Below are 27750 nucleotides of genomic sequence, written 5' to 3' on the forward strand. Positions count from 1 at the left end.
CTAACAGCTGATGACACTTTAACGAAATGTACCTCTCTTTCAGTTGACCACATCCTTGAACTTACCACTCTTTTACTAGACATTAGATATTTTAGATTCAACAATAAAATTTATCGACAAACATTTGGTTTACCAATGGGTTTCGGCATTTCTGCCCCCCTTTCTGAAATTTATCTCGCCACTATTGAAAACCAAATTTTACAGCCTTTCCCCTCTGAAATTAAATTATACATCCGCTATGCCGATGATATTAGCATTAGCATTAGCATTAGCATTAGCATTAGTAGAGGCATTTGATGCAAGAAAGCAAGCTTATGCAGCATCAGCCAAAAAAAAAAAAAAAAAAAAAAAAAAAAAAGTAACATAAATAAATAAAAATAACCACTTCCACTTCACCCCTCTGTTCGTTCGAAATACCTGTCCAGCTGAGCCTTAAACTTATTTAGGCTATCAACTTCCACGACAAGGGATGGAAGTCTGTTCCACCCACCAACCACCCGCTGGCTAAAGGCAAATTTCCGCACATCTATCCTACATCTGTCTTTCCTCAATTTGAATTTATGCCCTCTCAGGTGATTTTTCTGAGCTAGTGGAAGAATCCCATCAGCATTGAGCATGCTCAAACCATTCAAGGCTTTGTACACCTCTATCAGATCACCCCGCTGGTGCCTAGTTTCCAGACACTGTAATTTGCAAAACTTAAGCCTTTCTTCGTAAGAGAACCCCTTTGTCCCATTCACCAATCTAGTTGCCCTTCTCTGTACTCGTTCCAGCAGCTCTACATCCTTCCTGAAATGAGGCCTCCAGGCCTGTATACAGTACTCTAGGTGTGGCCTGACCATTGCCTTATACAAGGGAATAATCACCTCCTTATCCCTGCTAGAAAAATTCCTATATATCATTGACAATACACCATGAGCTACTCTTGCAGCTCGTCTGCACTGCTCAGAGAACTTCATATCTGCCTGCACCACCACCCCCAGGTCCCTTTCATTCTCTACCACTGTCAGTGTAGTACCACAGAGTTGATACGTTGCTCTGGGGTTGCTGTTTCCCATATGTAGTACTTTACATTTGTCAATGTTAAACTTCATTTGCCACCTCGAAGCCCATCTGCTCAACCTTTCCAAATCCTGTTGCAGCAGCATAGTGTCAGTAGTGTCCTTGACAACCCTGCCAACCTTCGTATCGTCTGCAAACTTGGACATTAAGCCTGATATACCATCATCAATATCATTTATAAATACAGAAAACAATAAAGGCCCCAATACTGAACCCTGAGGGACTCCACTAATAACATTAGTCCACGATGAGCAGTGTCCATTGATTACCACTCTCTGTCTTCTCCCCCTCAACCACCCCTTTATCCATAGCAGCAACTTGCCTCCAATGCCACACTGCTCCAATTTGTGCAGCAGTCTTCCATGTGCAACAGTATCAAAAGCCTTTCTAAGATCCAAGTATATAATATCAAAGTTATTCCCTGCATCCAGTTCTTTTGTGACTGCATCATAGTATCCAATCAAATTGGTCAGGCAAGACTTCCCCTTAACAAAACCATGCTGTGTCCTAGCTATAACTGAAGTCTTGTCTAGATGATCCTGCAGTGCTTCTTTCACCAGTGCCTCCATTAATTTTCCGGGAACAGAAGTTAAACTCACAGGTCTATAATTACTTGTGTCAGCCTTTGATCCCCCTTTGTGAATTGGGGTCACATTTGCACATCTCCAGTCAATGGGTACCTCCCCTGAGTCCAAGGAAGCTCTCATAATTATGGCTAAGGGTTTGCTTACCTCCTTTGCTGCCTCCTTTAATATAACTGGATAGATCCCATCCACCCCAGGTGCCTTTCTTGTGTTTATCTTCAACAATTTCTCCTCCACTTTGCTCTCAGTTATTACAAGATTCTCTAGCTTACTGCTAGAGTTGAATACACCTCTGGCATTCCCCTCGCTGAATAACTCCTCATGTGTGAATGTCGATGCAAAATATTCATTTAGTTTGTTAGCTACCCGAGCAGGGTCATCAACAGTTGACCCATCGATCTCAAGTGGACCAATCTGATTCATCCCCTTCCTTCTAGAGTTTACATAAGTAAAGAACTCTTTGCTGTTTTTCTTCGCATCCCTTGCCAAGGATCTCTCGTAATCTGCCTTCGCCTGCCTAACCTCCTTTGTAACTTGGTTACAGATCAACTTGTATCTATCATAGGCATCCGTGTCACGTGTTAATTTGTATGTATCCCATGCATTTTTCTTCTCTGCCATATGCCTCATTAGTTCATCTGACAACCATTTAGGCCTAAACCTTGAACAATATTTCTTAGTTGGTATGTAAAGCCTAGTAGCTTCCACGATAAGTTCTTTGAATGCTTCCCATTTTGAATTTGCTGTTGGCAATATCATCAGTTGATCCCACTGTATAGAATTTAAATACTGTCTCAGTCCATTGTAGTCGCCTTTACGAAAGCAATACCCCTTCCCTTTACCCCTAATGGTAGTTACCTCTTTGAGTAACTCCCACTTCAGCACACTGTGATCACTGCCACCAAGTGGTTCATTTATCTGCAGATTCTTAATGCATGAAGAATCACTACTGATAATCAAATCAAGAGTATTACTCCCTCTAGTTGCCTCCCGAACATGCTGATGTAGAAAACAATCATCCAATAAATCCACAAAAGCCTTGCTACTGTGTGAGTGACCAGCCCCCAAATTCCAGTCAATATCTGGGAAATTAAAATCCCCCATTATAAGACTCTCTGATTTACTGGCCCACTCTATTTCTCCGAACAGTTTCTTATTATACTCATCAGAGTCATTAGGCCTATAGCACACTCCTACTCTCAATTTTGATCTCCCAATGCTTATGTCACACCAAACTGACTCGACACTGCACTGTCCAGCGATGTCGACTGGCTTCACTTCCTTGGATTTTATGTGTTTCTTAATTAATAGCATAACCCCTCCTCCCTTCCTATCCTGTCTATCCTTTCTGTAGACATTGTACTCCCCAAATTCCAGTTCTGCATTTCTTATATCTGTGTGACACCACGTCTCTGAAATCCCCACAATATCTGCCTTTGATGTTTTGAGCAATACCTCAAATTCATAAAATTTATTTACTAAACTCCTAGCATTGGTGTACACACAAGTATACATGCACCTGTTCTTTTTCTTAGCTACCCTAACACAACCCATGTGTTTACTTGTACCCCAATGATTCCCAGCAGTCTCTGAAATATCCTGCATCTTATTTTCCAGGCTGCGGCTCATTCCAATAGAAGCAGTGCAAGAATCACTTTCACCTCTGCCAGTGGCTACTGTTAATCTATTAGTCCTTGTATCCCCCCAATCTAGCAGTTTTCCGACCCACCTAACATTGCCTCGATAGCATCAGCAAACATTCTTGCACCCTTTCTATTTAAGTGTATCCCATCCCTGTAGAAGCAGTCTCTCCTGTTAACAAGTACAGACCAGGCTGAAAAAAATTCTACCCCTTGAGCCCTGCACAATCTTTCCAGGGCCGAATTGATTGACAGGGCTCTCATCATATACTCCCTCCTATCGTGTCTGGGCAGAATTGCAGACACTTTCAATTTCAACCCTAATTCACGGCTTTTTTTCATCAGTGACCTGTACTTGTCAAGTAATTCCGCCGGTCTCCTACTCTTAATGTCATTAGTGCCAACGTGTACAACTATATCACCTTTTGTGCCCTTAAAAGATGATATCCGCTCTACAACGTCATCAACTTTTGCCCCTGGCAGACATACCCTGGTCCTATTCCACCTATCCTTTTTACAAAGCATGTTTCCCGTTTCCCTGACAATAGATATCCTAATAATAGACAACAGAACAACCATAGACAATCTTTTTTTAAAATTCAATACAATACATGACAGGCTAAACCTTACCCTCGAAATCGCAATGGACAACCAGATTAATTTTCTTAATCTCACTATTTATACAACAGACACAAATTTAAATACCAAGATTTTCAGAAAAAACACGCACACTGGTAAATATCTACATTTCACTTCGCATCATCCTCTTAGTACCAAAAAAGCCGTCCTACACAACCAAATCTACAACGCTATCAAATTCACCTCTTCACAAAACGATCTACACAATGAACTTCAATACCTTACTGATAAATTCATAGCCAGGAGCTACCCCCCTCAACTCATCCAACACACAATATCCACCGTTAAAAACAGTATTAATAACCCCACCAGAAACAGTCACAAGACAAATACTCGCATAGTTCTCCCTTACCATAGTGAACTCGCAGCACAATTCTGACGACATTCAAAGATACCAACATCTCCCTCACCTTCTCCACTTACAATAAACTAGGTTCCCTATTTAATTCTTATAAAGATACACACAAATATCCCATCAATGATCTCAATAACTTAATATATTTCATAAAATGCCAACCGAACTGCGACACCTGTTACATCGGCAGCACTACCACCAAATTCGGTTCCTCCACAACTTCCAATACCCGTGCATACTACCACTTCAACAGTTTCAAGACAAGTCAATCCTGCACTGAGTTAACAACCCATGCTCAAACCCACAAGCACACCCCCCTTGTTGACTCTGCCATCACTATTATTAAACTTAGATCGAGCTACAGAATTCTTCAATATGAAGCCCTCACCATTGAATGGTACCGACACCATTCTGATCTCAACATTATTAACACTAAACTTCCCTTCAACCTTCCACCGGCTTGGAACCTCTCGCGGCTAAAGTTCCCACGTGTCAAAAAGAGCATCATGGGAGTTTAGATAAACTTTAAATACAACACGCGCTCACTTCTCTTTCATTTGCCAACTGATGACGATTTACTCACGAAAGTCCTTCGTAACGACTATTGGCACCACCGGTCTTCTCTCTTTTTTTCATTTACGTCTTTTAACCTCTTTATGACAACCAAGGATTAGAGATCTGCATTTCTACTTCCTTGCGCTCATTTTAAAATCTGTTTAAAATATTTTCACCCCATTCCCCGCCTTAGTTCTTTTTAATGCTTCTTCCAACCTAAATTTAACCACCATCTATCAAAAAAATTTATTGCAGATTTATACAAGGTGAGTACCATTTTCTAAGCATTTGCTATTCATTTTTTAGTCAGATTTATCACGGTATATTAAGGTTACTATAATTTCACTAGTTTCCAAGATTAATTCCTTGAATGCTTCCCATTTAGAATTTGCTGTTGGTAACATCATCAGTTGGTCCCACTTTACAGAATTTAAAAACTGTCTGAGACCACTGTAGTCACCTTTACAGAAGCAAAATCCTTTCCTTTACTCCTAATGGTAATTATATCTTTAAGTAAATCCCACATCAGTACACTGTGATTACTGATGTGGTTCCTTTATCCGCAAATTCTTAATACAGGAATGATCGCTGCTGATAACCAGATCAAGATTATTACCCTCCCTGGTTGCCTCTTGAACATGCTGCTGCAGAAAACAATCATCCAATAAATCCACAAAAGTCTTACTAGTGTGCTACAATTTGATAACCTTGTGAGAACAATGTGGGAGCTTGCACTTGCACATCAGGCAAACACAGTGACAATCTCCAAGGCAGAATGCACTGGTCAGAAGTTAATTATTGTCAGTGACACTATTATTCAGGAAAAGGGAAATATATTGTCCCAAAAAGATAGGCAAAATAGGATGAAGTTATGTGTGCCAGGGGCAGTGGTTGATGATGTTGCAGAGCAGTTATCATCTTTTTAGAGCACAAAAGGTGATATTTTTGTACATGTTTTGCACTAGTGATATTAAGAGTAAGAGATCCAAGAACTTACTTAATAGGGACAGGGCAATGTTGAGAAAAAGTCACAAGTTAGGATTAAATTTGAAAGTGTCTGCAATTCTGTCCAGACACGATAGAAGGGAGTATATGATGTGAGAGCCTTATCATTTCTGCCCTGAAGAGACTGCAAGGCTTGTTGGGTAGAATTTTTCTCAACATGGTTTGTTCTCGATAACAGGAGAGACTGTTTCTACAGGGGTGGGACACACTTAAACAGAAGGGGTGCAAGATTAATTGTGATGCCTTTCAGATAGCGTTAGGTAAGTCGGAAAACTGATATCCTGTGTGGGACAGATACACAGAATAATAGATTAAAAACAGCCAAGGGCAGAGGTGAAAGTGATTATTGCACTACTTTTATTGGAGAATGCAGCAGCAGCATGGAAAGCGAGGTGTGAGCGACTTCAAGGTGTGATGGGGGTCTTCATAGAACAATCAAATTCACAGGCTGTGTTAATGTAACTAAGAGTAAATACAGGTGCATTATACATACATGTACACTAATTCTAGGAAAATAATAATAAATACATTGATGAATTTGAAGTGCTGGTTAAGTCATCAAATGCAGATATTGTAGGGATATAGGTGATGATGTCATTCAAGCATAATGGATGTAGAATTTGAATATAAGGAATACAATGTGTACAGGAATACATAACCAGAAAGGACAGACAACATAAGAAAGGGAGTTCTACTCTTAAGGTTAAGAAGCATATTAAATCTAAAGCGATGCATCTAGTTGATAGAGCAATATTGAGTCAGTTTTGGGTGACATAAGCACTAGGAAAACAAAAATGAGAGTGGAAGTGTGTTATAGACTAAATGACTACAATGAACAAGTGTAGAGACATATAGAGTGGGCTGGTAAATCAGAATGTCTTATAATGGGAAATTTTAACCCTACAGATATTAAATGGAACTTTTGTGTCACTCTACACTAGCAAAACCTTTGTGGATTTATTGGGTGACTGTACACCGATGAGCCAAAACATTATGACACCTAACTAATATGATGTTGATTCCCCACATGCAGCCAAAACAGCTTGTACCCAGCAAGGCACAGACGTTACAAGATTTCTAAATGTGTCTTGTTGTACAAAAAATTAAAAGAGAAATTCTGAGAAAAACTCAGCAAAGCAGTGTTGTTCCACCAGGACAAGGTGCCTGTTCACAAGTCTGTCATTGCCATGGCTGCACTACCTAAGTGTGGCTTTGAAATCTTGGACCATCTCCACATTCATCAGACTTCCTCCTATTTCCTAATTCAAAAAAATACCTGGCTGGCATCCATTTTCTCACCAATAGAGGCATCATTGCTGCAGTGGATGCCTTCCTGGAGGCCCAAGAGAAAACGTACTTTGCAGCTGGAATCAATGCATTGCAGCATCAATGGCAAAAGTGTATTGGCTCCAAAGGGAACTGCACCGATGAACCAAAACATTATAACCACTTATCTAATATGATGTTGGTCCTCTACGTGCAGCCAAAACAGCTCGTACCCAGCGAGGCGTGAATGCTACAAGATTTCTAACAACGTAACCAGCAGATCCTTTAACTCCTGTAAGGTTTGTGGTTGAGATTCCACAGATCGGATTTGCTGTTCCAACACAAACCACAGATGCTCGATGGGATTGATGTCTGGGGAATTTGGAGGTCCGGGCAATACCTTGAAGTCTTCCTCATGTTCTGGAAACTAGCGTTGAACAATCCAGGCAGTGTGGCATGGCACATTATCCTGCTGAAAGACAGCACTGCCAGAGCGGAAGGCCGTTGCCAAGAAAGGGTGTACCTGGTCAGCAATGATGTTTAGGTAGGTTGTAGACATCAGAGTGCCCAGCACATGGATGACTGGACAGGGTATCCCAGTAGAACATTTCCCAAAGCATGACACCGTCACCACTGGCTTGTTTTCATCCCACAGTGCATTCAGGCTCCATCACTTCCCCAGGTAAATGATGCATGCCCAGCCATTCACAGTACAACAGGAAACGTGATTCATTGGACCAGACTACCTTCTTCCAGTCAATAAACGTCCAGTTTTGATGATTGCATTCCCATTGTAGGCGCTGTCGCCAGTGAACCGTGGTTGGCATGGGCACTTGGAGAAGCCTGTGGCTATGCAGCCCCATTTTCAGCAGGGTTCAATGTACTGTGTGTTGTGACACATTACTCCCATCACCAGCATTCCAATTACCGACATGTTGCGCCACAGTCACTCTTCTGTTGCCATGTACCATCTGGGAGAGCCTTCCTCACCTCGAGCATTGATGAGCTGTGGTCATCCAACACCTTGCCAGTGGTTTGTGGGTTTTCCCTCCTTGAACCACTTTCTGTGTAGGTACTAACCATGGCTGACCATGAGCAGCCCACCACCTATACCATTTCGGATATACGTACTCTGACCCAGTCATCTGACCATTACAGTTTGGCCTTTGTTAAACTCTCTTTTAAGTCTGCTGCCTTTCCCATTTGAAGAACAAAAGTAACACTGATTAACGGAACTCAGTATCAGGTGTTTTTTATACCATTTCCTGACCCGACCCATTAAAGTATTTTGGGTTGATTTTCTTGTAATTATGAGTTTGAGTTGTGTTGTAGCTTTACGTACATATCAACATGTAGTTTTCTTCTAGATTTATTATTAGATAAAATAAATTTTTTTAAAAATATGTATGCATATATATGATATTAAAGTATATTTAATCTTCTTAAAAGTATATATAATGTTCTTTATGTTTTCTATGAAATGCATATAAAGATTTATAGTAGTGATGAGTGTAACTAAGGGCGTAATAATCGAATAATTGATTATAGCATTTCTGTAATCGATTACAGACTTTTAATAGTTCATTTGAGATCCATAATCAAATATTTGGCAGATGCATACCTTTGGGGGATTGGGGGAGAAGATTGGCCAAGTGGCATAAGACAGTGCAGGACTTGAGTTGAATTGTTAATTATTTCTTTATGCTCATCACTAATTTATATATTAGATCCAGTCACAATTAAACTCTATGACCATAATGATTAAGAAAGTGAATGAAACACTTAAATATAAACCAAGGTGAAACTGATGACTACACAGAAGCAGAATACAAATAGCAATATCTATAATAAAAATATTGTAAATTATTAACTAGTGTGTGAAACACACGCGCACACACACACACACACACACACGCGCACACACACACACGCGCGCGCACACACACACACGCACACACACGCACACACACACACACACACACACACACAAATTCGTATTTATGCATACTGCCAATCTTAAAGACTTTGTCAGGGTCAGTGATCAACTGAAAGTTTAATAACAGTGATAGTAGTAGTAGCAGTGGCATTTAATGCAAGAAACCAAGTGTATGAGCTTATGCAGCATCAGCCAAAAAAAAAAAAAAAATCACACCATTCCCTCCAAATGCCTGTCCAGTTCCACATTAAATTTATTCAACCTATCAACTTCCACAACGACAGATGGAAGTTTGTTCCAGCAATTAACCACCCGCTGGCTAAAGGCAAATTTCCGTACATCTAATCTACATCTGTCTTTTCTTAATTTGAATTTATGCCCCCTTAGGTTCGTAATCTGAACAAGTGGAAGGATCCCATCAGAATTTAGCGTGCTCAACCCATTCAAGACCTTATATACCTCAATCAGATCACCATGCAGGTGCCTAGTTTCCAGCCACTGCAATTTGCAGAACTTAAGCCTCTCTTGGTAAGAGGATCCCTTCATTCCCCTCACCAATCTTGTTGCCCTTCTCTGTACATGCTCAAGTAAATCTACATCCTTCCTAAAATGAGTCCTCCAGACCTGTATGCAGTACTCAAGCCGTGGCCTGACCATTACCTTATACAGAGGGACAATCACCTCCTTCTCCCTGCTAGCAAAATTCCTATATATCATTGACAAAACCCCATGACCTGCCCTGGCAGCCTGTCTGCATTGCTCAGAAAACTTCATATCTGACTGCACAATTACTCCCAGGTCTTTTTCATTTCATACTACACAACAGTGTAGTACCACACAGTTGGTATGTTTCTCTGGGGTTACTTCTACCCATATGCAGTACTTTGCATTTGTCAAGGTTAAACTTCAGTTGCCACTTCTTAGCCCATCTGCCCAAATTATCTAGATCCTGTTGCAGTAGCACACTGCCATTACTGTCATTAACAACCCTGCCAACCTTTGTATCATCTGCAGACTTCGACATTAAGCCTGATATACCTTCATCAATATCGTTGATAAATATAAAAATCAACAGTGGACCTAACACCGAACCCTGTGGGACTCCACTAATAACATTAGTTCAAGAAGAGCAGCACCCATTGATTACCACCCTCTGTCTTCTCCCACTTAACCATCCTTTTATCCATTGTAGCAACTTACCCTTAATACCATTCTGCTCCAATTTGTACAATAGTCTTTCATGTGCAACAGTGTCAAAAGCTTTCCTGGAATCCAAATATATGATATCAAAATTATTTTTTTGCATCCAGTTCCTTTGTAACCACATCATAATATCCTATCAAATTTGTCAGACAAGACTTTCCCTTAACAAACCCATGCTGTGTCTGAATTATTGCTGCAGTCTTGTCTAGATGATCCTGCAATGCATCTTTAACCAGTGACTCCATTATTTTACCCGGAACAGAAGTTAAACTAACTGGTCTGTAATTACTCGTGTCACCCTTCGATCTCCCTTTGTGAATTGGGGATACATTTGCACATCTCCAGTCCGTGGGAACCTCCCCTGAGTCCAAGGACACTCTCAGTTGCTTTGCCGCCTCCTTTAATATAACTAGATAGATCCCATCCACCCCAGGTGCTTTTCTTATGTTTAACTTCAACAATTTCTCCTCCACTTTGCTTTCAGTTATTACAAAATCATTAAGTGTCCTGCTACAATTTGATAACCTTCTGCCATTTTCAAACCTTAATAATTCCTCATTTGTGAATGTAGATGCAAAATACTCATTCAGTTTGTTTGCTATCTGAGCAGGATCATCAACAGTCAAACCATTGATGTCAAGTGGACCAATCAGATTCATCCCCTTCCTTTTAGAGTTTATATAAGTAAAGAAATCCTTGCTGTTTTTCTTAGCATCTTTTGCCAAGGATTTCTCGTAATCTGCCTTCGCCTGCCTAACCTCCTTTGTCACCTGATTACAGACTAGCTTATATCTGCCATAGGCTTCTGAGTCGCTTGATAATTTATATGCATCCCATGCATTTTTCTTCTCTATTACGAGTCTCATTAGTTCATTAGATAAACATTTAGGCCTAAACCTTGAACAATATTTCTTAATAGGTATGAAACTTTTAGTAGCTTCCATGATTAATTCCTTGAATGCTTCGCACTTAGAATTTACTGTTGGTAACATCGTCAGTTTATCCCACTGTACAGAATTTAAAAACTGTCGGAGACCACTGTACTCACCTTTACGGAAGCAAAAACCCTTTCCTTTCCTGTACCCCTGATGGTGATGTGGGTTAACTCTTAAAATGGTACGTAAATGATGCTTAAAATAGTATGTAAATGGTGCTTAAAATGGTACTTTCTTAGATTATCTCTGTTAATATAATAATATGTATTCAAACAGTAATTACATATAAAAATATATGCTGTCATTTAAGAATAATTTTTTGCGTTCAGAATAGTTATTTTACTAAAACAATTAAAACTTAAGAATGAATTTATTAGATGCAAGTTATTTCTTATGTATGATGATCATTGTTGTCTGAACAGAGGTCTTCATAAAATATCACACATACAAGCCTTTAATTTTTAAAGTATATTCATTAGTATTGACCTTATTTAATCAAAATTTTTTTTAAAAAACCTCTATAAGGAATACAAACAGGTTATAAAATGCAATTTAGCCTACTGGATTAATTATCAACTTGTTTGTCTTCCACAACTGTGTTTTTGATGAAACATCATTATACCAGTAAATCAAAGGTACTTCTTTGGGTAGTTCTGCGGCTTGCTTTGTAACTAATCTATATATGTATTCATCAGAAAAATCTTTTCCAAAGGACTTATATTTCTTTTGTTTTGTTGATGATTTTACAGTGCTTCACAATAGGGAGAAACTGTGATAGTGAATGTGAGCTGCACAACATCAGCAATATGGAAATTACAGATAATTGCTTACTATAAAAAGCTTTAACTGAATACGAGTAAGGTTACCAGGACAGATTGCATATACCCATTTATTTTAACGGAAGCAGTGAGGGGATTAAACTTACAGTGCATTAAACTGTTAAGGTTAAACATGAGAGTTTCATTAGACTCATTGTTTCAGAGGCAATTCCTTTGAATTGGAGAAGCACCAGTGTACCAGCAATTCATAAAAGATGGTTTTAAGAATGAAGTGGGGTAACAACCAAAAGGTCAGCCTGATTTCAGTGGTAAATTGTGGAGCCAGTGTTGTGAAAGCAATGTTTTTAAGGAGAAAAGTTTTTTATAACTAACCATGGTACAATACAGAGCATTGTACCATGTTGGTACAAAGAATTGATTTCTATTGGATTACCACAATATGGTGATAGATTTGTTCAAAATGTCAATATAGGACATATCAATCAGAGTTCTATTCACTTTTGACCAATGGCTTGTTCTGAAGCATGAGAAGCAGCCCACACTGTCAAATATCCTTTTCTAAAATTAACTTCATTGTTGGATAGAGAAACTCCAATAAAAAGCATTCTCCAAACCTGCAATAAAATATTTTGTCTTCTTATCTGAATAGTGTATAGTACAGTTCATTGCTGAATAGAATTTTTTTCCCTTCGTTTCAAAATCAAATAATAGTGAGCAGTGACCATTCCAAGTAACACTTGATATTTGTTGGTATTACATTGGGTTTTCTGAGTTATAGTTCCATAGTGGGAACTACAGTTTCAGTATTGTAAACACAGTCACATCTGATCTGTTGTTGTTGTTTTGTTGTTATTGGGATATACGAGAAGGTATCAAAAAGTTTGTACCCTTACCTAGAAATAATAGCCCTGGATAGGTGAAACTTCACAGGAACTTTAATCCTTTTCTATCTACTCTCCATGTATAGTAACAAATTTCTCCCATCTGTGGATCAGTTGTTTAATACTTCGATCATAGAAGTCTGCACTTTTTGCCTGAAACCACGATTCCACTTCATTGATGACTTCCTGTGGCAAATCAAAGCAGCATCCACGCAATGGTTTTTTCATTTCTCGAAACAAGAAGTCTGACAGTGCTAGGTCAGAAGAATAGTGTGGGCACTGCAATAGCACAAAACTAACAGTTGGCGAGAACATTGCATTCAACATTGCTTCTGCAAAGGCGTCAGCAATCTTGGAACCCATCGTGTGGAGACCTTAGACATGTGCAGATGGTCATGTGAAATGCTCCGGGTGGAAAAGGCCCAGGTTCGAATCTGTTGATGATGTGAGGAGCTTTAATCAGCCCTTTTCCCTCTATGACTGAGTTAGTCAGTCTCAGGCATAGATAGCAAGGTTTTTACCCCCTGACAACTTGGGTTTTTCATCCAGCAAAACAGGCAACTCGACCATAGAACACATACAATTTACGGACATAACACACAATGCATGGCAGATGAATTTAATTATTCAGGTGGTCTAAAAATAATAGTTTTTTTTTTTTTTTTTTTTTTTTTTTGGTTATGTAAAATGCTGTTGGCAGACCCATAACTAATTTCCACTGCATTTGCGATGAAATGAATTGTCACATGTCTGTCACTCAACTATCTGTGGATGTTTGTTATGGAGCTGCTCAACTATCTGTGGATGTTGATGGCCTTCCTTCTCTTGGCTCGTCAAAGACACTTGTACAACCGCACTGGAACTCCCATTTCCATTTTTTTTACAGTATCATAGGATGGAAAATTCTGCCCATACACAACATTCATTTCTTGGTCAATTTCCTGATCTTTCTTGCCCTGCAAATGCAGTAACTTGATCACTGCTTGATACTCCACCTTGTCAACTGTAGCGTCCTTCCTCAGATTCCAGACTCCACTTCTGGTGTACAATCACCTGTGGGAATGAAATTTCACATTAGTTATTGAATATGTAGATAACTTATATTAAAAATGGCATCTTCCTACTGATGTTTTATCTAGGTCAGGGTACAAACTTTTTGATACCCCCTTATATGATACAAGGGTTGCCAGATTATATCTGTCCTATGGTTAAGAAGAAGGAGAAAACTTTATAAGTAAGGATTATATTTTATGTTATATTCCAGTCTGATTCAGATAAGTTTGTTCAGGTCAGGTCAGTAGCCACTTCTGTTGATGCTGGGCCTTTGACTTTATTGTTTAATCATTCCCAACAGAGTTTGGAATGATGTAATTGCTCTTTTGAAAGATTGCCAATCTGTTTCAGTAAATGTTTTCCAGTGAGATCATTTCTTTATGGTTTAATATTAGTATCAATAAAGCAAATTGGTTCCAGGAAGCTAGGTATGTTCAACACCAACCTTAAAAAAGAAAAAAAAAAAAAAAAAAAAGAAAATTCGTCTAGTTTCGCGCTTGCGTGCGCGTGTGTGTGTGTGTGTTCGTGTTTGTGTTCACAACCCTTCTTTTAAATTTACATGTGCTCTCTAGTTCTGTAAGATTGCATTCTCATTTGAATCTTCTAGTGCTAACTGTAGCTTAATTTGAAAGATTCATATGGGATGCAGAAGCATGAAACAGCAAATCAGTGATATGGCATGACTGATACTACCCTTTGCATATGGTTCTTCAGTGTACTTAAGTGTCAGAAGTATCTGAATTCTTTTGAGACTCTAGTACATATGCAATAGGTACTAAAATAAATTTGTTTTTTGAAATTTTTAGGACATTCTTTAATCCTTCAGAGACATCACTTAGCATATACTGATAAATTATCAGAAGATCATGAAATTGTGTTCACACTCCTTTCTCAGCCACAGTTTGGCACTCTAGAGATGCTGTCATCAAGTTCACTTGGATATGTAGTCTTGAATCCTGGTCATTCTTTCACCCAACTTGATATAAATGATTTCCGGGTAAGGTAAGGTCTATTCATTGTAGATGTGTTTTTTAGTAGCTCGTTGTTAATTGCAAATTGTAATTTTTAACAACTGATTCAAATTTCACTAAACAGATATTAATTGTTATATTTATTTGAAATCTAAGATGGCTTTGTCTTCATGTTTTAAAAGCTAATTCAAATTTCCATAAATGGATGAACAGCACAAGTGGGTGCACAAAAAAAAATTTTTAAAAATCCACGTTTGGTGCACTATATACACCATTCAATATTTTTGCAGTAAAGGCTATAAATTTAACATGTTTTACAAGTTTAACTATTTTTTTTTCTTTTAAATTACAACAATGCAAGAGGAACAGTGCAAAAAAAAATGCTCAAATAACTTCAGTGGCCATTTATTCATAGCTGGCTATTTATTTATTCATAATTCATATTTAATTATTTTGGCATTTATTCATAACTGGCTACTTTAAGCATTTAGTTTTATAGTAATTTTATATTCCATATGACCTTATGTGTTATGAAATGTGACATGACTACTGAAATGACACTTAAAAAACTTATATTTTCAGCAGAAACCAGTTTTCTGTAGTCTTTTTATATAAAATGTATTGTAAGTGTTGTTGCTTAAACCTGTTTGATATCTTTAATATCCATTTCTGATCCTAAAACACTGCTAAAAGTGGAATCATTCATTGGAAGGAATAATGTAATACAATCAAATACAACCATAGTAGTTTTTAAAACAAATTCTTTATGTTAAACTGGTGGTTTATTTAATAAAGAGAACAAAAAGTATCTTAGAAAATTCTGTTAAGAATTAGTGATAATTCTGAATAGAAAAAGTATAGAAAGATATGTAAATGGACAGCAGAGTTTATATATCTAGAATTTCCATATAGAGAAAAGTCTCCTTCCACCTGACCATAGCAGTGGTCAGGTGTGAGAGTGCAGTAATACTTATGCTGAGTAGACCATGGTTCAAGTCCTTGTAATTGCTAAATACAGTTAATGATTATATTTATTGACATTACCAATAGTTGCTAGGCACTTTTAATTTACAAAATTTTATTAAGCTTTTGCTAAAATTTTACCAGAATGCTTCATATACAGAAAAACAACTTGTTAATTTCATAATTCAGTACATCTGATAATGTGAAATAGCTTGACTTTCCCCACCACATGAGTGAGCTTTTGTGAACTTTACAATATAGTGGCTTTAAAATATGGATAATTTTAATTTGAATAGAAATTGCAGGCCCAACAACTATTTAAGGTCAATTATATAGAAACGTTTATCATGTTTCTAAAACTAAACATATTTTAGAATATTTTGTTGTGAGAGGAGAGCAACTATTTGCTGTTTCTCTCCTGTCTCCTCCACATTCACAGCAGATTAGTACAACTTCATTCAATACAGTAAATGTTTATTAATTTTTCATTGCATTGATGAAACAGTATAAGTTTTTAAGGTTTTTAAGCAGTGTGAATTTTTATCATGCAGTTTAAAACTATATAATAAAGGAAAGCGCCCACTCTGTGTTTAAAAAAAAAAAAAAAATCATTGAGAATAGAGAGAGTTTACCTAAAAGTTAAAGTCCTAAGTTTACCTAAAAGTTAAAGTCCTAAGTTTACCTAAAAAGTGTCATTATCAAAGAAGCTGAGATTTTATGTGCAGTGGACAAGAATGAGAAACCAAAACTAAAATGATAAGGAAGGAAATTCAGCATTCCATTATTTCGCTTGACAATTTATGTGATGAAACGAGCAGCCCTAGAATTAGCAGCAACCAAAGGAAATCACCTTCACAAATGAAGAGATGAATATCAGGAGCAAAGCATGTAGACCTCAAAAGGAAATTTTTGAAACATAGTGACGCATCGTTTGTTGATGAGCAGTTGAAAATTAGTGGGGGAGAGAAACATGAAACGAATTGTTGTACAGAATTAAAAATGTTAGGACATTTTCAACTCTGATGAAACTGACATCTTACTACAGCTCAAACCCAGGTCAAACACTAGTCTTTAAAGGCAGAACATGTTGTGGTGGTGGAAAGAAATCAAGAGCAACTGACCATGTTGTGCATATAGTGGAGATGAAAGTGAAAAGTTAAAAGCCACTTGCCATTAAAAATATGAAAAGCCTGAATGCCTCATCACATCTGCCTATCAGGCAGGTATAAAATTGGACTACTTGTACATTCTGTTCCTGCCACTTAATACAACATGCTCTGCAACCCCTAGATTTGGTTATCATTAGCTCTCAAATAATTGTATTAATTTCTTAGTGTGATGTTTCTAAGAGAGACAACATCACACTAAGTTCCTTTGAGAAAAATTTCCTGGTATTGCTTATGGCATGGAATTTTGTTGGGTCCAGCATGGTCAAAAAGTACAGATTTTAGAAAGCAAACAGTGCTGAATGGGAGGGGCTTACAGCTAAAATGGATTTTTCAGCAAAATGTCCTTACACCTAATTGATTGTGCTATAGATATCCTTTTAGGGAACTATGCAACCACTGCCACCAGTCATGTAGTAGAACAGAGTGAGAGGAAATACAGAGGATAGCCTCTTTCTGGAACCTGAGCACCCTTCCCATAAAGAAACATTCCCATTCTCTCTACTTGAATTACTACTGAAATGTGGCATTGCTGATGACAGCATAATGGGAACACTGTACAGATTTAATGACTTTATAATATAAAAGTACTAAACTACAAAAAGGCATTGTCACTGTCTTCATTCTATTCTCGTTGTCAGTTTGATTCTGAAACTTCAGTAATAAATAAGTGAATTTTATGTTATGTCATATTTTATTGTTGCCTACTCCTTTCTACCCTGCATGATATTACTTTTAATGCATCATATAATGTTTCTGAAATGTGCATTTGTTCCTTTTTGACATAATTTTTATATATAGTATAATATTTTTAACTGTTTACATCATTTTTTTTTTTTTGTTAATTATAATTTATTGTTGTTGTTATTATTACTTGTTGCACATGCAACAACTCTTTGATCTCCTTTCTTAGGTTCATGTATTCCTGATTTTTTCCTCATGTGTTTTCTGAAGATTGCCAGTATTGGGCACCGCTATGGCAATCAGATAAACAGCCTTTTCCTTCTTGTCAGCAAGGGTTATATCTGGTTGTTGTGGGGGACTGTCTTGTCCATTATTATGACACGGTCCCAGTACAGTTTGTAGTTTGGGGTCTCTAGTACTGCTTGGGGTTTGTACTTGTAATATGGTAAACTTTCTTTGATCAACTGGTATTTCCTCGCTAGCTTCTGATGTATTATCCTGGCTACCTGGTCATATTTACGAGTGTATTTTGTCTGGGTGATCACCTGCATCCTGTGGTGACATATTGGACCGTTTCTGAAGCCAGGTGACATCGTCGACATTGTCATCTGACACTCTGGGCTCCTTGTTGATGTATTTTCTCTAGTTTCTGGTGTTGATTACCTGGTTTTGGATTGCAAACACAAATCCTTCAGTCTCAGGGAAGTACATCCCACTTCCGTCATGCATTGGAAGCCATTTTATCTACGTGTTCTTGGTGGAGGTCATTATGGTGTCTACCATGGAGTGTCTTCTTTGCCATTGTTCTAGGTTGAGTGGGGTATGCCGCTTGTCTATCTTCGTTATGGCCTAGTAAAGTTCTGCTGTTTTTCTGGAAGTAATCCTTCAGGTTAGCTATCGCTGTTTTTTTTGTTGCTTTGTGAGGTCTATCAAGCTGCTCATAGACCTCTTTCCGAGCTATAGTGAGTCTCTCCACAACTGATTTCGGATGGTGTGGGTGACTTTTGGTCTTCATTGTCCTTGTCTTTCCCATGATATCCTCCAACTTGGTGTTAGTCCAATCTATGATCCTGAAGGAGTATGTTAGCACTGGGACTGCATAGGTGTTTATGGCTTTAACTGTATTCCCTCCATTCAGCTTTGCTTTGAGCATGCTTCTGAGTCTCTGATGGTATTTTTCGGTCAGTCAGGCCTTGATTTTTCTTGTGCTCTAAATGCTGACTGCATCATCTCCAGGTATTTGTACATCTCTTCCACTCTCTCATGGCTTTGGTCTCTCTACCAGTCAGCATCTGGTAGTTTCAGCTGACTAATTTCCCATGATGCAATCTATGGGTCTAGACCAAATTCGATCTTGATATTGTTGCTGAATTCTTCATTGATCTTGAGTAGTTGCTGGAGTTGCTTCTCAGTTGCCACATAGAGCTTGACGACATCCATGTACATCAGGTGGAGAGGGTGTACAGGTTTTTTTTCCCCTTCTTTGAGGTTATATCAATACTTGCTATTGTTGAGCATGGTGGATAGTGGGTTGAGTGCTAGACAGAATCACAGTGGGCTCAGGGCATCTCCCTTGGCCATTATGATCTGGCTCTCCAAGTGGTCTGATATCTTCTTGGTTATGCAAGTGGTCCAGGAATCACATATCTTCAGATATGTGATTCCTTGAGTGAGAAACTCTTGGATTGTCTCTTGGTGCCTTATCATTCGGGTGAACTGCTCTCTAGTTGTTTGTGTTGCAAGTGAGCTGCTTACACCAATAGTTGTGGGACATTATCTATTTCTGGGGTTCACCAGTTTGTGAGACTTCCTGATCAACTGTTGTACTTCTTCCTCCCAAATCTCTCACTGTCTCCTCTCTTGTATGCCCTTGGTTTTCTTCCATTCAAGTTCTATCCAGGGGACTTGGCTGTTATGTCTTACTTCATTGCCCCAGAACTCCTCGATCATCTTATTCTCAGGTGGTCCATTTCCATCTTTCCCAGCTTCTCTGATACTCCTGTAGAAGGATCTTTGGCTTTCATCGAAGACTCAGTTGTTTATTTTCCTCTGGGAGCTCTCTTTGTATCAGTGCAGTCTCTTGCTGAGTGCGAGGAGGTTCTGCTTTAGTGTGTCTAAGTATTCTCCTATTCTCTGATTTTTGGTCTTGTGTTTGCTGTGGATGCTGTCTCTCTTCAGGATGCTCTTCACTTTTCCAATCAATTTCTTACGCCTATTACCCTGTTGGTACTGGTTCAGTAGAAGATAGAAGAATTAAGAGTGAAGATAACTCTTAATTCTTCTATCTTCTACTGAAGTCTTCTTTTCCAAGCTGGCTTTTCATTCTTTTTTTGGTGTTTCTGCTGCCGGTCTCTTGTTTCTTTACCATTAATCCTAGTGGCTGCTATGGCAGCACAGTATGTGGCTGTATGGATGGCTTTCAGTGTTGCACCATTGTTGATCCATTCTTTTGAATTCTTTTAGTGCCTTCCACTTGTCTTCTATTCTGTCTCTTTCCACTTCAGCTGCTCTGGATAGTATTTCTTCTTGCTTTTCCTCATCTGGTTCCATGTTTTCCATATTCTTTGTTCTTTGCAGTTATTTTCTCATCCTGTGTGATTTTTTTTCAAGATTGCAGGGGTTATTGTTATTGTTATTTGTTTTTTTTTAGGAGAATTAGCAACTAAGGCCATATTGCTCCGGGGATATGCGGTGGTCCTTTTCTGACCTTGCTGCATCCTCCGTATTTGGTGGTCACGGGCTCGAACCCCGGTCTAATCAAGAAGCGTGTGCTACGCACTGCTGCTCCTTCCCACCTGGCTACGGAGGCGCCGATTGCAGGGGCTATCAGGTTCTAGGTTCTTCATGATGATAGTCCTTCTCTAGTCTGCTATTTGCTGTTCAGTGACCGGAATAGCCGTGAATTATTCCAAACCGTTTGGTATGTAGTCTCAACATGTACATTGTTGCATTGGTCTCTAGCTTGGTTATTTCATAGTATGCTCGCATGATAAACATATTCATTTCAATGCTCCACTTCATGCATTGGCATTTTCTTTGTTCCTGGGTAGTCACTAGTGCAGGAAGTACTTCCAGTTGGTTGGGCTGAATGGTCTTGCCCTTCCCTTGGAGTAGCCATACAGGGAACAGTACTACTTGCTCCACTGTCTTCCTCAGGAGGCTGTCTCAAGCTTTTCGAACAAACTAAGGCCTGAATGTGAGTGACTTTATTGTGTGCCACACTCAGTGCAGTATGATTATTATTTTTCTTTGATATCATCCATCTATGGAGGTGGACCTGTTTAGCTTCAGCTTACATCCAGTGGTAGTGTTAGTTCTCGGGAGTTAGCTATTATTATTGTATTTATTAAAAAATAAATTATATTTAAACCAGTCCAACCTATTGGACTGGTTTAAATATAATTGTTCAAATTATGATTTGAATATAATTATGGCTATAAGCCTCTTTTTCTGTTTCTTTTAACATAATTGGATAGATCCCATTGGTTCCAAATGCCTTATTTACTTTTAATCTCAATTTTTCTTCCACTTAATTCTCATTTATCACAATCATTTAGCTTCAAATTATAACTTTAGCATTAGCATTAGTAGAGGCATATGATGCAAGAAAGCAAGCTTATGCAGCATCAGCAAAAAAAAAAAAAAAAACCCCTTCCCATTTCACCCCTCCATTCGTTCCAAATACCTGTCCAACTCAGCCTTAAATTTATTTAGGCTATCAACTTCCACAACAAAGGATGAAAGTCTGTTCCACCAACCAACTATCCGCTGGCTAAAGGCAAACTTCTACACGTCTATTCTGAAACAGTCTTTCCTCAATTTGAATTTATGCCCTCTCAGGTGATTATTCTGATCAAGAGGAAGAATCCCATCAGCATTGAGCATTCTCAAACCATTCCAAGCTTTATACACCTCAATCAGATCACCTCACAGGTGTCTAGTCTCCAGACACTGTAATTTGCGAAACTTAAGCCTTTCTTCGTAAGAGCAACTTGATATACTTCTGTTATTCCCATCCTGAAATCCTTCATGTGTGAATGCAGATTCAAAATATTTATTCAGTTTTTCAGTAAACAGACAGGATTATTAGTAGTTAATTACACCATTCATATCTGGTGGACCAATGTGATTCATTCCTTTTCTTCTAGTGTTAATATAAGCAAACTCTTTGCCACTTTTCTTCTAGTGTTAACATAAACAGATTCTTTGCCACTTTTCTTCATTTACTGGATAAAGACTTCTCATAATCTGCCTTAGCCTATCTAACTTTGTGATTGGATTGCAGTATGTTATAAGGCCTCTGATGATTTATAATCATTCCACATAGTTTTCTTCTCTGTTGTTATCCTCATCAATTCATCTGTCATACGTTTAGGTCTAAACCTTGAATAGTATTTCTTAGTTGCTATGAAAAGCTTAGTATTTTCTACAATTACTTCCCTCAATTCCCCATTTAAAATTTCCAGTATGAATATTCTTATTGCATGAAGAGCTACTGCTGATAATATAATCAGATCAAGAGTATTGCTTTCCCTCTAATCCTCTAACCTGTTGGTGTAAAAAGCTGTCATCTAGTAAATCCAAAGAGGTTCTGCTACTGTTCAAGTTACCAGCTCAAGTTCCACCCAGTATCTGGAAAATTTTACCTCTTCATTGTACCCATCTCAATCATTTGGCCTGTAACATACCCCTACCCTTGTTTTAATTTATTTTTTCAGTACTTGTGTCACACCAGGCTGACTCGACATTAAACAAGGCACGCACTGCCATTAGAGTATTTAAATGGTCTTAAATCTGGATAAAGTAAGTTATGCTAATTTCATATAACAGCTCTTTAATGAAAATAAATAAGAATATGAAATTGCATATCAAAGAGAAAAAAAAAAAAAGTGTCTTTTTTTTTTTTTTTTTTTTTTTTCTATCTTTAGTAGTTTTCTCTGTTTGCTAAATTCATTTATTTTTAGAGAAGTATATTTTAAGTATTTTGTTATAGATATACTGCCAGATATAATATAGGAAATCGACCAGTTAATGATATAATTCAGCTGAATGTCAGTGACAAAAATGGAAATATTCAACCCAATCAGTTATTTACAGTTACAGTAAATCCAAAAGTTAACCAGCCTCCTGTTGTTGAGATTCATCAGCCTATTCAGGTAAGCAGTTTCTCTCATATTAAAGTATGTGCAAAATTAATTTTATGCAAATAAGAAAAATTGCAGAAAATTATAAATTTTGCAGTCTTCTGAAAATACAATTTTCTGCATTAAACATCTTTTGAGGTATGGCATATGTACTATATTTTGATTACTGGCAGTATCCCTTTGCTGACACGGATCTTTATAAAACTTTCTCAGAAAATTTGACCCACTTTGGAATTTATAATGGCAATCTTAAAAAATAATTTTTATGTTTATTATTGTAAGTTTTTCAGGGTTTAATTGATAAATCTGTTTTGTCTGTTATATCTCCACTTGGATAAGAATATTCTTTATTTAAGAAAAAAAATTATTTAAATATAAGAGTTAGTAGAATTTTAAGTTAATAGTTAAAAGTTAAGTCACAGTGGAAAGGTATTCAAAATAATGCATGTTATATTACAGGTAGGCAGAGTTTTAGTCTTCCATGAATCAGAATCTTTCTGCCTGGAATAATGATATGATTTCACTTAAATCCTTGTTTGTTTTGTAATATTATTTGGCTAGTTTATGTATATATTATTTATTTGTGATTTCTATTTCTGTATGGTACAGAAGGTACTTTTGTAGCCTCTGTTATTTGTAGCCAGTTATTATGCTAACTGTTTGGCAAGCATAAGAAGGAAGTGTAATTACTAGTGTGTGTGTGTGTGTGTGTGTGTGTGTGTGTTAAATATTTCACTTCCTTCTGATGTAATAATGCAGATTAACAAACAGATAATATAGAATATGATCCTGTGTGGTGGTGGCCTACACACTTTACGTAGGTTTCATGAAAATAACATTCTTAAAGGCTAGGTTCGTTGAAACTATTTATAAAAAAGAGAATAAAAATGTGCTTATTGATTTTGTGGGTTAATGTCCTTGTGTCTATCTGTTTTTATTTCCCATCCACTGATGAATGTAGTGAAAACCCATGGCAGTGTTGGGCACCTGTCTTAATCTGTCATTTCCATATGCACTTGATTCCTCCAGTCAAGTTTATTTCATGCTCCCTGACTTATGCAAGGGTTGCTTTCTGCAGAACTCTGTGTCAAATTTTACGTAAGTCAGAATTTCCCTAAAGGCTTATGCAGCATTTGCAACTATGCGTACTGAATTGATAGAAGCAAAAAAGAAATGTTCGATGAACATGTAAATAGAATTTTTTATTTGATTTTTTTTTATCTTGTGCAGGAAAAATTTCAAAAGTGTACTTACAAAAGTACACTTTTGTGTGCTTTTGTAAGTACACTTTTGTATACAAAAGTACAAAGAGTGTGTAATTACAAAAATTTTACTTTAAAGTTGTGGAAACCAGTGCAGTGCTTGAACTTATTAAACCACCTGTTGCTTGCCATGAACTTGGCTTGGGGTTTGCCATATTTATCCTTAATACCTTCATAAATAATTCTTGCTTTTGCTTGAATGGCCATTAGACTCAGGGGCACTCACTTCTGAATCTGATTTTCCATCCATATTATTAATAGTTTTTCCATCTTTGATATAGCACCTGAACGCTGTTTTGTGATCACTGTTGATCTTGAATGCATTGATCCTTTAACATGTTCTTTTATATGCGCACTGTCCTTTAAAATAGTATTCACTGTTGAATTAGCTAGACCTGTTGCCATGCAATAGATGACAAACTTTGTCCTGCTTCTTACTTTTTAATCATTTTCATCTTCATTTCTAAATCAATTTTGTTTCATTTCCCAGCACTGCCACCACTTGCACTTTCCGTTAATTGCTTTCTCTTGATTTTTGTAATAAGTAAATGGGAATGAAGAGAAGATTCCAAAAATTTATTTATGTTTTTTATAGGGTAGACGATTTCAGTGAAGGGGAAATACATTTCACCATAATAACGTTAAAACCCACAAAATTCTAGTTATCGATATTATCGCAAATGCAATAAGATCAAGTTTACTACCCATTTATAATAGATTTCGCTAACAGAAAAGCCCAATAAACCGGTAAGTGGAAATTGTTTTTATTTTATGGTAGTTACCTCAAGAAATGTTGAAAAATATTTTTCAACATTTCTTGGAAATGAAGAAAATGAAGAAAGGAAATCTTGCAGGTCATCCCATTTTGCATTCTTGTAATGCCAAACAATACGAGGTTGGGAATAACCATGAGATAAAGGCTCCATTAGAGAAGAGACAATCACCAAGTTGTGATGTGAGGTGCCTAAAAGACCACTCACTTCGTCCATGTACTTAGAAGGGTTGTTTGTGAGAAAAAGATCAAGCGTGTTGGCTGTATGGTTAGGATTGTCCGGTATTCTTGTAGATAAATGATCAATCTGTGCAAGGTCATTAGTAATTGCAAAAGCCAAAGTACTAAGTATGAGGGTAGCCTGTGCGGACGAAGCTCTTTGACGCTCTTCGAACAGAGAAGTTTTTCCTGATTTATTTTCTGATTTATTAGCTTAAATTGTCATATTAACTTATTTCTAGAGTAGCTTTATATTCCTAGTTACGATACTTAGTTTAAAGTTTAACTTAGACAGAGATTTTGTAGGTATTACTTAGTATCGGTAACGGTATCAAATCCACGTGTTACAAATTGAACAAGAGGTCTTTTTTTTTTTAACCAAATTTAGTCGATTTATTAACCAATTGTTATATTAAATTATCTTCTATAAGTAGATTATAGACCTAGTCAGGATCCTTAGTTTATTCTAAATTGAGATAGCGAGATTTGGAAGCTAATCAATACTTACGAGTCCGTAGAAGTACCATTCGTGAATTCTCGCCATTTTTACGCGATAGCATAACCTTAGTATAGTATAGTGCATAATATAATATTGTCAATTAATCAGTAAATCTATTAATCTTGATAAACTTTATTGTCAATTAAATTGTACTTTTAACTCTATATATATATGTTTATAACGACTTAATCGTAACAAATAATTAATACATAACTATAGTGGTACACGTGATGTGGAAGTTATATAAAGGGAACTCGTAGAAAACACTAGATACAAAAAAATAAATATAGCATTATAACTGTTTTGGGATATAACTTAAGGATTTAATTTTGTTTTGAAATTTTATTGAATTAAATTGGAATCATGACTCAGACCAGAGCAGCAAAGCACATGGGAGTGCTGTGGTTCAGGGGAGAACTGAGGGGGGCAGTTGCCCTCTGAATCACAGTCTTTTAAAATGCACTGTTTGCTTGATGTTTGCGGAGGAGTCGGGTACGGGACATGATACTGCCAAGGGGGATGTCTTTGTGTGTGCACGATGTAAGGAGTGCAAGGAAATCAGGCGACAACTCAGCGTTGTTATGGGCCTTTATGAGAGCTTGAAGGACAGGGTGGATGCCCTCGAAGGAAATAAATTGAGGGGCCCATCAAGCTCTCAGCCGCCCACATCAACGCCAGAGCTTGCACTTGGTCATCAGGCAACACAGAGGCAGCCCCCTAGGCAGAATGCGCTGGTCCCACAGGAACTAGTAGTTGTTGGTGACTCTATTGTCAGGGAAGCGGGGAACATGCTTTGCAAAAAGGATAGGTGGAATAGGACCAGGGTATGTCTGCCAGGGGCAAAGGTTGATGACGTTGTAGAGCGGATATCATCTTTTAAGGGCACAAAAGGTGATATAGTTGTACAAGTTGGCACTAATGATATTAAGAGTAGGAGACCAGCGGAATTACTTAGCAAGTACCGGTCACTGTTGAAAAAAAGCCGTGAATTAGGGTTGAATTTGAAAGTGTCTACAATTCTGCCCAGACACGATAGGAGGGAGTATATGATGAGAGCCTTGTCGATCAATTCGGCCCTGGAGGGATTGTGTAAGGCTCAAGGGGTAGAATTTTTTTCAGCCTGGACTGTACTTGTTAACAGGAGAGATTGCTTCTACAGGGATGGGATACACTTAAATAGAAAGCGTGCAAGAATTTTTGCTGATGCTGTCGAGGCAGAGTTAGGTGGGTCGGAAAACTGCTAGTTGGGGGGGGGGAATACAAGGACTAATAGATTAACAGTAGCCACTGGCAGAGGTGGAAGTGATTCTTGCACTGCTTCTATTGAAATGAGCAGAAGCCTGAAAAACAAGATGCAGGATATTTCAGAGACTGCTGGGAGTCATTGCGGTACAAGTAAACACATGGGTTGTGTTAGGGTAGCCAAGAATAGAAACAGGTGCATGTATACCTGCGTGTACACCAATGCTAGGAGTTTGGTAAATAAATTTGATGTATTGCTCAAAACATCAAAGGCAGATATTGTTGGGATATCAGAGACGTGGTGTCACACAGATATAAGGAATGCGGAACTGGAATTTGGGGAATACAATGTGTATAGAAAGGATAGACGAGACAGGAGGGGAGGAGGGGTTATGCTATTAGTTAAGAAACATATAAAGTCCAAGGAAGTGAAGCCAGTCGACATCGATGGACAGTGCAGTGTCGAGTCAGTTTGGTATGACATAAGCATAGGGAAATCAAAATTGAGAGTAGGAGTGTGCTATAGGCCTAATGACTCTGAGTATAATAAGATATTGTACAGGGAAATAGAGTGGGCCAGTAAATCAGAGAGTCTTATAATGGGAGATTTTAATTTCCCAGATATTGACTGGAATTTGTGGGTTGGTCACTCGCACACTAGCAAGGCTTTTGTGGATTTATTGGATGATCGTTTTCTACATCAGCATGTCCGTGAGGCAACAAGAGGGAGCAATACGCTTGATCTGATTATCAGTAGTGATTCTTCATGCATTAAGAATCTGCAGATAAATGAACCACTAGGTGGCAGTGATCACAGTGTGTTGAAGTGGGATTTACTCAAGGAGGTAACTACCATCAGAGATAAAGGGAAGGGTTTTGGTTTTCGTAAAGGCGACAATGATGGTCTGAGACAGTATTTAAATTCTATACAGTGG

General features: G+C 37.8%; 1 protein-coding gene across 4 annotated transcripts in view; it reads left to right on the forward strand.

Moving 5' to 3' along the window:
* LOC150083681 (extracellular matrix organizing protein FRAS1-like) overlaps window positions 1-27750 on the forward strand; it is an 866422-nt gene that overhangs the window by 410482 nt on the left and 428190 nt on the right. For all 4 annotated transcript variants that reach the window (XR_016547213.1, XM_090378121.1, XM_090378123.1 and 1 more), the window contains 2 exons: window positions 14700-14895; window positions 22671-22833. Coding sequence is in view for 3 of the 4 variants with exons in the window: in XM_090378121.1 (XP_090234247.1) it covers window positions 14700-14895; window positions 22671-22833 (359 nt within the window). In the remaining variant the exon portion in view is untranslated. The remainder of the gene's footprint in view (window positions 1-14699; window positions 14896-22670; window positions 22834-27750) is intronic.

Source organism: Mastigoproctus giganteus, chromosome 7 (genome assembly GCF_048544385.1).
Source record: "Mastigoproctus giganteus isolate SK-2022 chromosome 7, ASM4854438v1, whole genome shotgun sequence".
NCBI lineage: Eukaryota > Metazoa > Arthropoda > Arachnida > Uropygi > Thelyphonidae > Mastigoproctus > Mastigoproctus giganteus.